Below are 18,891 nucleotides of genomic sequence, written 5' to 3' on the forward strand. Positions count from 1 at the left end.
AATTTTCAGATCTCTCAATCAGATTTTCTCGATGGGATTCCAGAGAAAAAAAAAGAAAACAAAAAACCGTCCCTTCCTTCCCTCGTTTGCTCCTAGCGGGCACTAGGTCCACTGTACACTGTGAAAAAATTGCAACCTATAATCAAAACGGTAACGTTGAATGGTGTCAATGATCATCGTGTCAACAAACAGAAAAATATCTGCTTTATAAGTAAGATTAAAAAATTAACCCTCTATTGCATGAATTAATTTTGGATTTAATTTTTTCCAATACTGTAACGGAATTATTAATATTAATTATTATTAGGCACCAAAAAAAATGAATTTAACGATAGACTCTAAAAATACCGGGTTTGCTATTAGTCGGCCATTATGAACTTCAACTGGCCGCCATTTTGGTTTATATAAGTACAAATTTTACGGCAATTTTGTTCCTCTCGTGTCAAATAATCCCAAGGTACCAAGTATCGGGTAAATCCATCGGGAAAAACCTGAGGTGTCAATTTCGGCCATCTGCAGCCCGACCACAGACTTTGACTTCCATCGATATTGATGGAGCTCAGTTCCATTCCAATGGGGTATTCCATTGGAATGGAATGGAACTGAGTTCTATCAATATCGATGGAAGTCAAAGTCTGTGGTCGGGCTGCTGGAGTTCAAACCGGCAGCCATTTTTAAACAGTTTGAGATACTAGCTTCTGGTTTGCACGAAATTGTTTTCTTTCCTTACATTCATTTGGATTATTCATCACAAGGGTGGTCTTCCTATTTGGAAAAAAAAAAAGTTGGGGTCCGTTACCCCTGCAAGTGGCTCTTCTGGAAGTTTTTTTTTTTTTGGGGGGGGGGGGGGGGAGGTGACAAAAAAGTAACTCCCTCTGACCTAGGAACGTCCCCAAGTGGCAAATCTTTAGCTCAATGAGTCAGTTAAGCTCGGGAGGGATTTGCCTGCAAATAGTCGAATCTTACAGTTTTCGGTACGAGAGGAACGATGCGCATGTTAAAATTTCACGAAAAATTGTCTTCGCGAAGATATAACGCTTCCTTTTTAGGGGTCCTCGAAAACGTGTTTGAACCGACCGCCGTGAATCTTGGAATCTACGCGTCATAGAACGGGAAGATGGCAGCGCCAGAGCCGACCTGCTTACTACCGCCACGCTGCCGATGTTGACAACACGATTTCTCGTTTGAGGTTAAGTAAGGCCTTGTCTCGACGGCGCAACTGTTGAAGGAAGGAAGTGTCTCAAAAATATTTCACTTTTCACTTATAAGTGAAACTTTCAAGGTCAGCAACCTTGAACCTCAACAATTGTTTACCTTTGTGTTCTGCATTGATAAACGCTGGTTACACGTGAAGCGGGAGTTTATTACGGGTGTTTTATTTCCGACCGGTTATTATTTGGAAATATTTGTATACATTTCAGTATGAATTTTATATTTTCGTCTGTAGCAGAATATTAGATGCTGATATTCTGTTAGTATCAGAAACCCACCTTAAATTTGATAGTTTTCTTAAAATACCAGGTTACGCCATTTATCATACTACCCACCCAGCGGGTACAGCTAGAGGTGGAGCTGCGGTAATTATTAAGTTAAAAATTCAGCATTATCTTGATATGCCATACAAAAACAGCAAATTCCAAGTTGCGTCAATCACAGTTAAGACCTATATGGGTGACATAAGAGTTGCATCTCTTTATAGTCCCCCTAATAACAGAATTAAAAAAGACGATTACATCTCGCTATTCGAAACTCTGGGTCCCAGATTCATAATAGGCGGCGATTTTAATGCAAAACATAAATTATGGGGATCTAGGAAGACCCTCACTAAAGGTAAAGAACTAGAAAAAGCCTCAATTGATCTAAAATTAAATTTTCACTCTCAAGGATATCCCACCTCATGGCCAAAAGACAGGAGAAAAAAGCCAGATGTAATCGACTTTTTCGTGTCAAAAGGCATTTCAATTAATTGTTGTGACACCTATGCAATCGGTGATTTATCATCAGATCACATTCCAGTATTACTCATGCTCTCGTCATCCGGACTGCTAAGAATTAAAAATAGTCCTCTATTCAACGAAAAAACGGACTGGAAGCAATTCAGAGATAAGCTTAATAGTATAATAACCGAAAATGCAATTTTAAGTAATGAGCAATGTGAGAACGAAATTCAATTACTCGCTTTACAAATTCAAAACATTGTCAAATCTTGTACCCCTCCGACCAAAACAATGCTTTACAGTTTAAAGATCCCAAAAGATGTTAGGGAACTAATTAGACAAAGGAGAAAAGCCCGAGCCACTTGGCATTCCACTAGATATCCAGGTGATAAAACAATTCTCAATAAAATAAATAAAAAACTAAATAGCTTACTTTGGAATTACAAACACGAGAGCACAAAAAAATTCCTCAAAGGCTTAAATAACAAACCTGGTACAGATTATTCCCTATGGAAAGCTATTAGATATCTAAAAAACACACCAGTTCACTGTCCCCCAATTAGGAAAAAGAATGGAGATTGGGCCAAAACAGAAATAGAAAAAGCAGAGGTATTTTCTGAACATCTAGCTAGTGTGTTCGCCCCGAATGAAGACATACCCGGGTTGAATCTTGAACAGTTAGAAAAACCGAGAGAAATAGCTAAAGAAAAAATAGCTCCAATTACACATGATGAGTTGTTCAAAGAAATTAAATATAAAGTTAAGCGTAGGAAAGCCCCGGGAAGGGATCAGATTGGTGGAGAGATATTAAAACATCTACCAGGTAATGCAATAACTAAACTCTGCTCTATTTTTAACTACATGCTAGAAAAAAGTTACTTTCCAAAAGTTTGGAAAGAAGCCGAAATAATTTTAATCCCGAAGACAGGCAAAGACCATAACGAACCAAGCTCACACAGGCCAATCTCCCTTCTTTCTGTAATAAGTAAATTATGGGAACGCTTGTACCTTAAGAGATTAAAACCAATATTATTAGAAAATAATGCGATCCCAAATCACCAATTTGGATTTCGTGAAAGGCATTCTACAACTCAGCAAGTACATAGAGTAATTGACCTAATAGAAAAGACACTAGAAGAGAAAGGAGTAACAGCTGCCATATTCCTTGACATTCAAATGGCTTTCGACAGAGTTTGGCATCAAGGGCTAATCTTCAAACTGAAAAGCATTCTACCGACTAATCATTGCGATTTAATAAACTCATATCTGTCAAATAGACAATTTAGAGTAAGATATGGAAGTGCATATTCGGAATTTAAAACCATATTGGCCGGAGTTCCCCAAGGGAGTGTATTGGGGCCAATTTTGTACCTTTTATTCACTAGAGATGTGCCTGAAAGTGGTAAACTTTTAGGAACATTCGCTGATGACATTGCAGCTTTGGAGACGGGTCGAGATCTTCCTGAGGCCACTGTCAAGTTACAAAATACTGTTGACGAGGTTGTGAACTGGACCAAGGACTGGAGAGTGGCTCTCTCCAATCCAAAGTCGGTTCACACCATTTTTACTAACAAAAAAATTAATTATATCCCTATATTAATTGAAAATAAACCTGTACCATACTCGGATACAGCAAAATATCTTGGAGTCACGATTGACAGAAAATTGATTTGGAAACAACATATCAAAAATAAAAGAGAACAACTTAATGCAAAATACAGACAAATGTACTGGCTCTTGGGAAGAAACTCGGCACTCTCCATTGCCAATAAAGTTCTCTTATACAAACAAGTCCTCAGACCTGTCTGGACATATGCTTGTGAACTATGGGGCTGCACCAAACCGAGCAATAGATACCTGATTGAGTCCTTCCAGGCGAAGGTGCTGCGGTCAATGGTAGATGCCCCATGGTTCACAACTAACCAATCAATTAGAGAGGAGCTTGAAATAGAGTCCGTCTCTGATTACATCAAAAACGCTTCCTACAAGTACTACAATAAACTTGAAATTCATTCTAATCCCCTAGCCAGGGAACTCACCACAGACGTCCCGGTAAGGAGGCTAAAGAGGACCAAACCTCGTGACCTAGCCTTTGGCGTTTAACTTAAAATAGTCACTTTTGCTTATCTTAATACAACAAAGTAGATTTCCCATAATCTAGTTATCAGAGAAGCCACTGGGGACATGGATAACGCATGAAAGCAGTTGTAACTCATCTCTCTTAAGTTTTCTTATTTATCATGCTCATTTATTTTTATTATTTTTTGATTTATTTATTTTCTAAATCTATATAGCAAGTAAGAAGTATGAATGTAGTCTGGGTTTCATGCGAGTATGGGTTATGAAAGTTAAAGTTAAAAACAAAAATTAGATGCTAGTCAATTTATAAGTTATTTTATTTGTAAAGTAAAGTTAATTTACACCTAGTTAGGTGGTTGTAACATATTTTGGATGAATAAAAAAAAAAAAAAAAAAAAAAAAAAAAAAAAAAAAGCATATCACTACAGCAGGAAAATAAAACATTTTCGAATATTTATTCTTTTTATCCATATCTGTGTTACGTTTTTGTTTTTTGTTTTAAACCTGGTCGAAGTAACGGAGAATATTCACCTCCCGTTCATAAATATCAGTTCAGTTATATCTATCTCAGTTGACATCGTTTAACCTAAAAAAATTAATGTTGTTCAAATATTCCCGCCTAAAAGTTCCAGGAACATATGCGTGTGTGTCGAGACAGGGAACTTCGGTTGGTCCAACAAACTCGCAACAGTTGCACCTAATTCCCTCCACAGTTGCGCCGTTGAGACAAGGCCTACCTAAGTTCTGTGTGAATGTTTCGTATCCTACATACATCTGTATCGCATTCTGATTGAAAAGCTTAGGGAATTAAGAACAATGGATATGAATCTCGAACAAAGTAACCTACATAACCTCCAATTGACCAACAAAATCAAACCGCCAACGCAAAGACATAAAGACGGAGCGCTAAAAGCATAGAGTACAATAGAGTCGCAATGTACTGGAGCGCCGATGAAGTCAATCCATTAACGGGCCTTTCCGAGCCGCTTGTGCTCCGAAAAGTGTGAACCAAGTGTGAACCCAACGGCACTTATCATCATGGTGGCTTATGGAGAAATCAAGAACTGCTCGTGTTTTTTCGACATTTTTAATTCAATCATCATTAATTTTTGCAACTTTTGCTGCGAACAGGTAGTTAAAGCCATAGTGAATCCATTAATGTATCATACTCTTGAATAATATTCAAAAAGGGACGTAAATTGAGACTTAAACCAAGTGCGACCAGCATTTCTTATCACGGCGGCTTACGGGAAAAGCAACGACTGTTTGTGTTTTTTCGACATTCTTTAATTCAATCGATATTAGCTACGTTTATGCGAGGCTCGAAACCGAGGTTTGACGAAACCCGAGTTTGTAATGCTAGTTTTCGCCGTCGGGTTTATGCGGGCGCTGTAACCCGACTTTCGCGGGAAATCAAACTTTCCGATTCTGGCGCTGTTTATGCGCATATTTTCGATTGAACTTGAATTTCATGCGTTGGCGCCATTTTCACAAGCTATACTTAATTTTTTCACTATGAATTGATTCAATAAAATTATTATTACTCTTTTATCCCGTATATGTTCCACAATTTTTCCGCAATATATAAGCGGAGGCTTCATCTTCACTAGAAAAGCCTTTACTGACTTTCTGAGCAACAGTTGGAAAAACGACAGTGGATTTTTAATCATTTTACGTTCATATTTAAAAATTAAATGAATACCTAAGTAATCTCAACAACCCTTTAAATCATGCTCGAGCTTATATTCTGAGTTCAGAAAAGTTGCCATCATATGTAATTTTAGTGATGTTAAAAATAATTGTGGCAGGCGCAGAAATTCATCATGTTTTTTATTGAGCTTCTAATGATCTTACAATAGGTAGATATAGGCATTGAAAGTGTAGGAGTGCTAATCTACTAAGCACTGAACCTTTACTCCCTGGTGTCGTAAAGATTGTGCCTATGTCTGCCATTATTGTAGTGAAACAAATAACTTGTTAAGCACATGCTGAGACATATTCTGAGTCAGGATCTTCTTCCTGAGGTGTCGCCAAGTTTATGAAGTCTTCTTAATTTAAACATAAGTCTGTGCAGCATAAGTTCATTTTCTGAAATTTTCACTTTCGTACCGCATGGTGTACTACACCAGTTTTTTAACCATTATACCAAATAATTTCACTAAATGATTCTCTCTTTGTCCTCATTTGTATTACAACTTTTCCTTTTACATTCCCTAACAAATTCCTTATTTCAGTCCCTAGATTGTTCGTATACTTATCTTCTACTACCCATATATACTTCTGATCTTCGTAATCCCTCGCGTACCATTTCCTTCTTTTCAGTGGTGGTTTCTCATCTTCATGTCCCTTTGACTCATCCTCCTTTCCTAACTTATCCTCTCTTTCCTTATTTGCAATTTTTGTATCAGTCCCTACGTTTAAAATTTCATTAAACGATGTGAGCTCAGTTTGTTTCGCCCCATTGTCTTGTTTTCTCTCAGTCCCTATGCTACTCACTTCCATATCAGTATCAATTTGCTTTTTACTACATTCACCTAGCTGCTCTCTCTCTACTTCTAACAAGTTTACCTCAGTACTTAAGGTAGGGTTTCAAGGATAGTTTAAGGTCCCACCCTCCCTCCCTTTCCTACCAAAAAAGAAGGATATACCATTAGGGGGTACTGTACTAGGATTCTTTATAGTCAAGAAATTTGTTTTGTTCCAAATATGAAAGCTAACGTCTTACTTTGTCCGTAAAATTTATTTTGGTGTTCAACTAGTACGGCTGTGTGTTCAACCATAATTTAAGAAAAAAAATTCAAAATTATGTTTTTGCTGTTTTACTCAACTTCCTGGGCATTTCTAAAGTTCCCTTTGACAGTTTACCACGTGCGTATAAAGGGACTTAAGGAGATTCACAAGTTTCTAGGGTTTAATCCTGAATTCTGAGTGTTAAATGAGATTTCCTCATGTTTCTTTTTATAATCTTTCACGAAATTTCTTAACTCTGTATGCAAACGTCATCAGTAGGTCCTCCTGAACAACATACCAAAAGTTTACCACGGTCCGACCCCGGAACACCCCCCAAAATGCCTAAATTTCAAAATGGCGGCCATAATAAGGCCTCTGGGATTTCGGTTTTTTAAAATGCGCATTTAGTGTCATGTGAGGTATCAATCCCTTTGTAATTTTGGTCGTAAAATTCAGATATGAGGTCAAAAGAGTCCCCCGATCAAAGGGGGTGCCCCAAATCCAAGATGGCGGCCAATTTTGAAAGGCAGGAGGGTGAATTTTTAAAATGCGCATATAGGTTCATGTGAGGTATCATTCCCCATGTAATTTTGGTCGTAGATTTCATTTATGGAGTCATAAAAGCCCTCCGATAAAAAGAGGTGCTCCAAATTTCAAAATGGCGGCTAAATTTGAAAGGCAGGAGGGTGGATTTTTGAAATGTTTACGTGACATGGCAAGTGAGGTATCATTTCTTATGTAATTTTGGTCGTAGATTTCATTTATGAAGTCATGAGAGCCCCCCTGTCAAAGAAGGTGCCCCAAATCCACGATGGCGGCCAAATTTGAAAGCAGGAAGGTAAGCCAACAAAACAACAGTCACGTCAGAAGGCAGGTTGGCTATCAAATTCTACGTTTTTTAGTCAAGGAGTCTGAATGAAATTTGAAAAATTAATTTTACACAAAAATGAGACATGACATGCAAGATGGTGACCATCATAGTCGAGAAATCATAAATGGTAGGTAAGGTGTCTCGCTGATTAGTGCACAATAATTCAGAATTCAAGTTCAGATGCCTTAGACACAGAGAATGAAAAATCTGAAATACCTGCTGTAAGTACCGGGATAATGAAGTAAAAGTTCAGTACGTTTTAGATGGTGGGTCTTCACTCCACCGAGGGCCATAGAAAAGAGGGCAAACCTATATTATTTGGTCTCATTAATTCAAATCATCGCACAGTTCTACGCTAAATTCTTTTTTCTAAGTAATCTGAAGCCATGGCAGTATTTGACGGGTGCCAAGGAAATGGACCATTGGTTGGGACACTTGACAGATTTAAAAGATGAGATGGTAGCAGGGGATGTGATAGTGTGGGCAGCAGGGAGAATGGATTTAGCAAAGGAGCAAGATGATAGGGCATGGAGGGCAATAGAATTATTATTAGGAAGATTACCAGAAGGGGTTAGGTTTGTTTTTTTGGGCTTAAATGAGAGAAAGGATTTTCAGAATGAATGGCTGGGAGGGAAGGTAAATCGAAGAATTGAGGGGATGAATAATAGAATGGTTAGGATACTGATGAATAAGCCCTTGGATACTTTGTTTGTGAGATTTCAGGGATTGATGTTTGGAGATTATTGGGGTATTAACGATGAAGTTCCAGGGAAGCTAAAGAGACAAGGGATAAATAAGGCAGCAAAAACTATACTAGGAGAAATGAGTAGGTTGAGGCTGCTGAAGGGTTTTCAGTAGAGAGACAACAGCTCAATAATAGAACTGGCTTAGATAGGGAAAGAAAAATTAAGGGAATTCAGAAGGTAGGGATTGATAAAGAAATTAAAAGTTCAAGTAAAGGAATAAATAGAAATAACGAGTGGGTAAAAGTTAGTAGGGATGTTGGGTTAAAAATTTGGTATGGGAATGTAGACGGACTGCTTAGAAAAATTGATGAAATTAGGGATTGGGCTAATGAGGGTATTTGATATTTTAGGAATGGGTGAAACGCATGTAACGGATAAAGTAACGGATGGGGAACTTAAAATTGAGGGATATAAGTTGATTAGGGCAAATTCGTATAGTACACATACAGGGGGGGGTGGTAATGTATGTGAAAAAAGGATTAGATTGTTTAGGGATTGAAGTAATATCAAATAAATTATTTTGGATTGTTAGTGTGGGTATAAAAAAAGGAAAAGTAGAGAAAATTAAGATAGACATGCTTTATAGATCACCGAACACAAGCCTGAGGGGATTTTTGGATTGGTTTGAATTAAGGTATACTAAAGAAATTGAGTCAATTAGGGAAGGTCTGGTTATAGGGGATTTTAATGTAAGATGGGACTTAGATAGGGACTGGGGAAGAAAAAAGTTAAAAGAAATTACTGATTATTTAGGGATGGAACAGCTAGTAAAAGAGCCTACAAGAATAGTGAAAAATTCGTCTTCAAAAATTGATTTATTATTTCAATGGGGGATTTCCAGTTTAAGACCAATAGGAGCGGGAGTTCCACAGGGTTCCTGTCTATCCCCCCTCCTCTATTCTCTCTTTACATCGGACATCCCACAGCCGAGAGGAGAAGGGAAGATGGGAATCTATGCCGACGATACGCTCGTGATGGATTCATCCAAGAGTTATAGGGAGGCACGACAAAATGTCCAATTACATCTAAATAAAATTGATAGATGGACAACAAACGATAAAATAAAACTCAATGCTACAAAATCCATTGAAGTAGTTTTTACAAATAGAAAATTCATCCACAAACCCCTACACTTGGGAGAAAATATAATTCCAAGGGAAAAAGTTTCTAAATATTTGGGATTACACCTGGATTCCAAGCTCAGATGGAAAGAACATATTAAAAAAAAAGTAGCACAAGTAAAACTCAAATTTCTAAACATGTTTTGGCTACTTGGGAAAAAATCAAAATTGGATTTAAGGTTAAAACTTTTACTCTACAAATCGATGTTGAGGCCGATATGGAGCTATGGCTGCCAATTGTGGGGTTGCGCAGCCGTAACAAACCTCAACCAAATCGAAATTATCCAAATGAAAATCTTAAGAAACATTGCTAAAGCACGCTGGTATGAGAGGAACGTAGATATAAGAGCCGACCTCAACATCGATTCAGTAGAGGATTATATCACTAAATTATATACCTCTTATGAAAACCGACTACATAATCACCCAAACCCAGAAGCCCTCGCCTTACTGGAAAAAAGTGAAAATGTGAGAAGACTAAAACGAAGGAAAACCTTTGAGCTTGGAATCCAGGGTTTTTCAAAACTTTTCCCATAATCAACCTCACGTGCCTCCTTATGATCCTTGGACATATCAGGAGTAACTAGGTCTTTGGACGGGTAGCCCGTCGTAACCCAAATAAATCAAAAAGACATTCTTATTCTGTAATAAAAATGTTTTATCATTTCACACACCTGTTATAAATTTAGGTAGTTATTAAGTTAAAATCAATAACAACTTAGTATAATTTAGCCACTAAGATTTAAAATAAGCTGTTAAAAGACTCAAGTAAGTCTAATAGCAATTTCTTGTACATTGTTCTTTATTTTGTGCAAATAAAAAAAAAAAAAAAAAAAAATTTCAATGGGGGAGATTAGGGAAAGAATGCGAGTGCAAGGTAGTGCACGAGAGAAAAATTAGTGACCACAGTTGGGTAAAAGCTTTAGTGAGGGGGATAGTAGGGGTAAAAAGTAGATTAAATAAGAATTTGAAAAAAAGGGTTTTCGATAAAAATAAGTTTGCAGAATTGTTAGTCAAGTTAAATTTTGAGAGTAAGGAGGTAGAATTAGAAAAATTATACGGAGATAGGGGCAAAACAATATGTAACCACTAAGGAGAAAGTGATAAAGATCAGAAGGGTCAGATGGTGGGATGAAGAACTAAAAAAGTTGAGAGTAGACAGGGATAATGCTTATCGAAATTGGATAGAGGAAGAATCAGATGAGGGATGGAAAAGGTACAAGGTACTTAGAAACTTGTTTGTTAAGATTTATCGTAAGAAAAAGAGAAATTATTACGAAGAAAACATAAAAAAGAATGGTAGCATGGCAGAAAAACCTGGAGGATATTAAATGAATTATTAGGGTGAGGGAAGGAAATAGGGGATGGTAGTACAGTAGTGATTGATGGAGTAAAGAAAAAAGGGATTGGTGCTGCAAATGATTTAAATAAATTTTTCGTTGATAGTGTCAAAAGTCTTAGGGACTGTAATGATGTAAAATCTAGGGAATGTAATGAGGAAGATGAATGTATGAATGGAGATGAATATCCTCAAATTGATAAGGCGTGTTGGAAAGAATGGCGTCTGGCAGACTTGGAAGAAATTCAGGGACTGGTAAGTGTAATGAAAAATAGCAATAGTGAATATCCATTATGCAGTGTGGTAGCGAAGGAGATGACAGAATATTTTAGGAAGGTATTATTAGAGATCGTGAATAAGTCACTCACAGAAGGAATTATGCCAAAGAAATTAAAAATCGCTAGGGTTACTCCAATTAGGAAAATTGTGAATTCAGAAAAAGCTGAGAATCTAAGACCAATTAATTCATTGCCATTTATTGAGAAAGTGATAGAAGGGATTGTTGTAAAGAAATTAAATGAATACTTGTTAGAAAAGGGAACAATTGTTGACGAGCAGAGACGATTTAGGAAGAAGATGGGACCGGAGGAGTTGATACAGACATTGATAAAGAAATGGAGGGAAAGGGAAAAAAAGGGGAAAACTACAGTTGCAGTTTTTCTAGATTTAAAAAGGGCATTTGAAACTGTAAATAGGGCCATATTGATTACGAAGTTAAAAATGATAGGGATAGCGGATGAGGTTTTAAAGTGGTTTATGAATTATTATCTACAGGATAGGAGACAGAAAGTAGCGTGGGGTGAAAAACTGTCAGATGAAATGTGTGTAGAGCTGGGAGTACCCCAAGGGAGTAGATTAGGGCCTCTATTATTCTTAATTTATATAAATGACCTGAAGGAGGTGATGAAGGAGAGTGAATTGAGCCTTCTTGCTGATGATACGTTAGTCTTTAGTAGTGAAGGAGATATAGGGAAAGTGGCTAAATTAATTAGTAGAGACCTAAGAAGACTAGGGAAGTGGTTGGAAAAAAATTGGTTGGTTCTGAATGTACTGAAAACTAAATATATGGTATTTGAAGTAAGGCCTGGTACATGGTCGGGTAAGATAATGATAAAAAACTTTGAAATAGAAAGAGTTAGGGTGATGAAATACTTAGGGGTATGGATATCAGAAGATCTGAAAATGAAAGAACATATAGGGAAGGTGACTAAGGAGTATAGAGTTAAGATTAGTATGCTATGGAGGGTTAAGGATTTCATAGGGAAGGAGAGTAGGAAGTTAGTCTACAACTCACTAATTGGAGCAAAATTAAATTACTGCATTTCTCTTTTTGGAGAGGCAAGTAGTAAAGATATCAGAGATTTACAAAAGTGACAGAATTCGGCTATGAGATACATACTAGGGTGTGATAAGGGAAATAGAATAATTAATATGCTGGAGACCTTAGGCTGGCTATGCATAGAATTGTTGATAAAAGCCAGGGTTTTTATTTTTTTATATAAGACGAGGAAGGGACTGATTGATATAAGAGATAGGGAGTTATTGGAAATATTAGATAGGAGAAAGGGAAGAAATTTAAAGTTGAAATACAACGACGCTAGGGATGTAGACAGTATGCTATTCTTAAAGGGATTGAGAGATTATACATTGTTCGGTTGTGAGAAATGGGAGGAACTGCAATTGGGAGCTTTTAGAAATAAGGTATGGAATGAATTAATGAAATTCCAAAGAGATAACTGGGGGGAAGGTGAACTTCTACCAAGATGTTACAGGTGGAAGGAGTTTGGTCTATAGGGATTGGTAGGGGAATGGTTAAATATGGAATAACAGGTTAGGGATTGGCTCAAGCTGGTTTACGAGCAGATGGGATTAGCCCTTGAGGGCTAGTTAAAGGGGAAAAAAAAAATAAACAATTTAAATGATTTTTCAGAAATTAACAGTTTCCTTCGCTAACATATTTCTTTTTTGAAATAGGAAATATTTGAAAAATAAGTAGAGTACCTGTATTTTTGAGCTTTGAAGTGATAGATTTTGAGATCAGTAAGTAGGTAGGTAATTTACTTTTTCTTGAATCTGAGAGAAAATGTTTCAAAATGAAAGAGTAAGGATTTTTTAAGTGTAAGTGTAAGAGAAGACGAGAAGAGAAGAACTAAGAAGAGACAGCGCTCCACTTGGTCTAATTGACGAATATTATTCCGTTTAAAAATAAAAACAAATTCTGTTAGAAAAAACAAGCATTTTTGACATTTTGTCGGTCGATAGAAATTTCATGGGGAAAAAAGAAATTTCACGAAATTTCATTCGATGAAATTTCTTTTAGCAACTCTGTTTGCATAGGAAAAGTTTGTTAAGCAATTTGTTCTGGGTTAACCCCCTCTTTTTCGTATTTCTCCTTGACTATACTTTCCCTCCTATAGTTTGAAATTATGAGGTTAAAAAATTTCCCTCTAGACCTACAGACCATTCAGTACAGACCTACATGCCCTGGAGTCCAAGTTACCGCCAGTATGGTTCGAAAAAAGTCCATTGTGTGGAAATACTTTTCCTTGAGTGTAAAAAATGGAACCCTGTGCAAGCTTTGTTCCACCACCCTGTCATGTCCGCGAAAACCCGTTACAATATAATGAAAAATCGGAGCAATGATCAGAAAGATTCGAATATTCGCTTTGAAGTATTCAAAATCACAAAATTCGACTTCTCAAATAATCGCGACAATTGCAATCAAAGAGTTTTGAATATTCAAACAATCGCATTTGAATTTGATAATCGTCCATCCTTAACGAAGCCACTATATTGCACTACCACAGAAGTGAAGTGAAGCAGCTTCAAACAAAGCAGCGTTAGTGCACCATAGCAATGTTTCTTAAGTGTCAGCATCCATTGGGAAGGCCTTGTCTCAACAGGACATTTTCATGAGATTTGTCTCAAGTTATTGTTGCCGGAATGAAACCTCTAGGCTTTTTCCTCTATAACAAAATGACAACATTTTTTCTTCTCCTAGAGTTACTCTCAAGACTCCATCAGGACTTTACTTGGTAGGTACTATAATTAGTATTGACTAACTCAATATTTTCCCCAACTTTGCAAATGTTGTCATGACTACTTAAATGTCACATGTTACTCTGTTGTCATATCTTGTAAACATTTTTTCTTGTAAATAAAGAGAAATGAAAGTGAGATTTTCCCCTCAAACGAATCTACCATATGTCCTGTAAAGACAAGGCCCTACATTACGATATGCAGAAAGGGAGGATAGTAAAATCCTTCTTACTTGATGAGGAACGAGGAGAGTGAAGGAATTTTTCATCTAAGTCTAAAAGCTGGGACGCCGCTCTTCGCATGAGGATTAGGTGAGAAAGGGCATTCCGCCACTTCTGCGCTTCACGCATGTTATCTTCAAATCTGTCGTAAGATCGAAATCTCAATGTGATAGTCATCCGCTCACGTTTTTTCCCTGATTTCATCTTGAAATTCTTTAGGATGTAAGCATAGATATAAAGGTAGGCACTAATATCATTTTCATCACCATCAAGTGAATTTAAATCCACTACCTGCGGATCACTTTTAAAATTAGAGGTTGGTCCACAAACGCAATTATCACTGGCGCGGCGCTTGCTTCTCATACATCGACTCCCAATGATATCATCCAATAATACAATTTCAGATGTTAGTAGACCATTTCGCTCTTTCTGCAAGCAAATTCCAACCTTCAATAACTTAACCTTATACACACAATTTTTCTTTGACAATATGTAGAAGGTTTCTTCAAGAATAGGGTTCATGGGACTTTCGTCGTCGTTTACAGCCATAATTCAGTGAGGAGTGTAATGAAGAGCAAATTGAACTATGTGAATGAAAATGCACTAGCACCAGAACATAAGATTTTGGTTCTGATAGCATAGAATAATAGAGCTAACGCCTATAGAAGAGTCACTCGCGTAAGTGGCCGTTGTGACTCTCATGTTTTGTAAGTGTAAAAGTCATCGTCACAGAGTAAAAGAGTTTGAGTATCAAAATTAATGTAACGGAAACGATTTCCACAGCTTCGTCGTGCTCATGCTGGCCAGATGACTGATAAAATCCAAGGTACACTCTACTGTGTACCTTGGATAAAATCAGATGTGATCAGCTACAGTTAGAGTGTTACAATTGGCTATTGCCACCATTTTCATTCTGAATGTAAACAATACCCGCCAGTAGAGTCCCTTTATACCCAGAGTTAAGACAACTCGATTATCAGCTGACTGGCAGCCGGCCTTAGAGACGCGTTGTTAAAGTCCACAACTGCCCAACGAAAATTACCCGCTGAGCGTTGAGCTCAACGAAAGCGTTGGTAAATTCTGGTGGATTTACCCGTTTTCCAAGATGGCTGCTCAGCAAACTGCCCAACAGCTCAGCGAGGTTTTTGGCTGCTGTGGACCGCTGCCGAGTTTGCTGGATTGTTATTCCGCCATTTTTTTCTCACTTTAACCTCACACCACGCAACGCACTTTGCCGGTTGCCAGTCAGTCTAGGGAGAATTGCTTGTTTTGTTTGTTCTTTCCTCTTCCTCCGCGAGTTCCGTTGTGCTCTGCTCTTATTCTTTTTACGAAGATGTGGGTCCTCATTCGATTGAATGTCATTACTTTAAAAGTGGAACTGCCAGAGCAGTTTCCATGAGCATATTATCCTCTTCTTCGTCAATCATGTCAAACACTAAAATAATGCTTCACAGAAGATTGAGAAGATTCTTTCGAACGAAAAAAGCTTTGACTTTGTCACCGGGCACATATGTCAAAAATTTCATTATCAATTTCACAACATCAACATAACCTCCAAATCATCTCAATCCAACGGGAATTTAACAACGGAACCAAGATTTTCTTCCGTCCGTTGAGCTGACGTCGTCGTTGAGATGACGTCAATCCTGCGGAGAGTCAGCCATTTTCGTTGGGCAGCAAAAGTAATTTAACAACGCACCTTTGGGCTGGCCATGGAGGCCGAAACGAGTGCACCCAAACGAACGATATTGAGGGATAAGGATCAGAAATCCTGCGATGTCTGTCACACAAAAACAACAACATCAACAAATTGATCAATTAAAACGAAAATTAGATTGGTTTGTGAATAATTTCTTAATCTATTTTCATTTTAGACCGATGGAAATAAAAATTTACTCTTGATAAACCACAATCAGGTAATATTTTCATTATTCTTGTTCACATTCGAGGTACCGCCATCTTGGTGCACTCGTTTCGGCCTCCATGAGCGAGAACCAATCAGAATTGGATTTTTTTTTAGGCCACTTTCAGCCCAACCAAAAGTGAGTTGTCTTAACTCTGGGTATAAAGGGACTCTACCCGCCAGCTCCAGCTCAAGAGCTCCAGGTCCCTGTTCTTCTTCTTCGTCATGAAATCTGCGAGAGTGTCCTTTCTATAGGCGTAGCCTTATTATTCTATGGTGATAGATCCCTATTATCCCAGAGACAAATAGAGACCGAACACCGAGCACGTTGGGTTTTGGTTTTCAGTGAGGCACATCTAATTCTCGGGGATCCAACGGAACAACAGTCATGTATTTTCTGATTTCGCCTAAAGTTGACTGATGCTACTCGGCTGTCATAGAGAAAAAAAAGGAGGTGTTTGCATTTCGGGCATCTTGGAATTTTTCATAGAGTATCTATAGCTTTGATGACGTCATTGGGTACAGCGACGTTTTTATCCTGTCGATTTTCTTGGAAATGGTGTAATTTAAGGGAAAAAGTCATTCTATAAAAAGTGCTTGAAATTAAATAAAGAGTTGATTTAAGTAAAAAAATCGGACATTAAACTCCCGCTTCACGTGTGACCAGCGGTTATCAATTCAAAATACGAAGGTAAACAACTGTTGAGGTTCCAGGTTTCTGACCTTGAAAGTTTCTGTTATAAGTGAAACATTTTTGAGACACTTCCTTCCTTCAACAGTTGCGCCACCTTCCCTCAACAGTTGCGCCGTGGAGACAAGGCCTTGTGTCAAAACCCTTTTCTTGCGCGCGCGGAATTTTTTTTCGGCGCGCAGAAAGAAAAAACCCGTTTTCGATGAAAATCTCTGAATTTCCGGATTCCGCGCCGGTTTTCGATATATTTGCGCCGTTTGTGTCAAAACTATTTTTGTCGGCGCGCCGCTTCAAATCTGTTCCGCGCGCGGAATTTTCGATATATCGATTCCTGCACGCCGATCGTGTCTAAACTGTTTTTTCCGGCGCTGCACCAGAAAATAATTCCGCGCGCCACTTTTTCGATATATCCATTTTTCTGCGCGCGGAGAATACAGGGTGATCCAAAAGTCCCTTCCACCCCCTCTAACTTTTTACCTAATTGAGGTAAAGATTTGAAACTTAAGGGATATTCCTAGGTCAAAGGGAGCTACTTTTTGGCCCCCCTAAAATTTTCAAGGGGGCCCCCAACTTTTAATTTTCAAATGGGAAGACCCCCTTTGTGATAGCTCGTTTGAAAGAACATAAAAAAAGAAAACTTTTCGCGCGAACCCGAAGTCAATATCTCAAACCGTTTCAAAATGGCGGCCGGTTATAGTTCAAAATGGCCGAAAATTCACATCGGTTATTTGTCGATGGATTTGCGCGAAAATCGGTATGAAGAGGTATTTTGACACGAGAAAAACGAATTTGATGTTAGATTCTCAAAAAAACCAAAATTTCCAAAATGGCCGCCGTTTAAAGTTTAAAATGGCCGAAAATTGTCACCTCGGTTTTTTCCTGATGGATTTGTCTAAAACTTGGAATTTGAGAGTATTTTGGCATAAGATAAACAAATTTGAACTCAGATTTCTAAAAAAATCAATTTTTGGTCATTTTCAACTTTAACCGGCGGCCGTTTTGGAAATTTTGGTTTTTTTTTTTAAATCTAACATCAAATTCGTTTTTCTCGTGTCAAAATACCCATTCATACCGATTTTCGCGCAAATCCATCGACAAATAACCGATGTGAATTTTCGGCCATTTTGAACTATAACCGGCCGCCATTTTGAAACGGTTTGAGATATTGACTTCGGGTTCGCGCGAAAAGTTTTCTTTTTTTATGTTCTTTCAAACGAGCTATCACAAAGGGGGTCTTCCCATTTGAAAATTAAAAGTTGGGGGCCGTTGCCCCTCAAGGGGGCCCCCCTGAAAATTTTAGGGGGGCCAAAAAGTAGCTCCCTTTGACCTAGGAATATCCCTGAAGTTTCAAATCTTTACCTCAATTAGGTAAAAAGTTAGAGGGGGTGGAAGGGACTTTTGGATCACCCTGTATTCTCCGCGCGCAGAAAAATCGATATATCGAAAAAGTGGCGCGCGGAATTATTTTCTGGTGCAGCGCCGGAAAAAACAGTTTAGACACGATCGGCGTGCAGGAATCGATATATTGAAAATTCCGCGCGCGGAACAGATTTGAAGCGGCGCGCCGACAAAAATAGTTTTGACACAAACGGCGCAAATATATCGAGAATAGATTAAGAAATTATTCACAAACCAATCTCATTTTCTTTTTAATTGATCAATTTGTTGATATTGTTGTTTTTGTGTGACAGACATCGCAAGATTCCTGATCCTTATCCCCCAATATCGTTCGTTTGGGTGCACTCGTTTCGGCCTCCATGGCCAGCCAAGGCCGGCTGCCAGTCAGCTGACAATCGAGTCACAGAATATACAGGCTTCACCAACAGAAGGCTCACTCCCAGCGTATCTCGGTCGAAGAAGAAGAACACACCCAGAAAGTAATGTTTACATTGAGAACCTAACCTAAATCCGCTGACTTTGTCCTAATCTGTGGTCCTCCCTCGTGCGTGCTGGGAGAATGAGCATGAGGATTTTTGAAAATGACGAACGAACAGTTTAATTATTAACGCGAAACTTTTCTTTTGTTGTATTCTTTGATTTTGGTAATATGAGCATCAGTGTTCATTCAAATTTGTTATGAATAGTCATGAAGATGAAACATAGTGCTTTGTAACAACGTCCAAGTAACAAATTTCGAGTTAAAAAGATAATTGAAGATAGGAAATATGAAAGAATTTGAAATCTGGTACACATGCTTTAAATTTATTAAGTCAT

General features: G+C 38.0%; 1 protein-coding gene across 4 annotated transcripts in view; it reads right to left on the reverse strand.

Moving 5' to 3' along the window:
- Positions 1–14,888, reverse strand: part of LOC109033156 (sphingosine kinase 1) — a 150,323-nt gene extending 135,435 nt beyond the window's left edge. Inside the window, exon 1 of one of the 4 annotated variants that reach the window (XM_072297227.1) lies at positions 14,095–14,887. In XM_072297227.1, the coding sequence (XP_072153328.1) occupies positions 14,095–14,632 (538 nt within the window). In that variant the 5' untranslated portion in view covers positions 14,633–14,887. Of the gene's footprint in view, positions 1–14,094 lie in introns of all 4 variants that reach the window. The other 3 variants (XM_072297230.1, XM_072297228.1, XM_072297229.1) reach the window with 3 other exon arrangements.
- Positions 14,889–18,891: the final 4,003 nt, after the last annotated feature.

This window comes from Bemisia tabaci, chromosome 2 (genome assembly GCF_918797505.1).
Source record: "Bemisia tabaci chromosome 2, PGI_BMITA_v3".
In the NCBI taxonomy this organism is placed as follows: Eukaryota; Metazoa; Arthropoda; class Insecta; order Hemiptera; family Aleyrodidae; genus Bemisia; species Bemisia tabaci.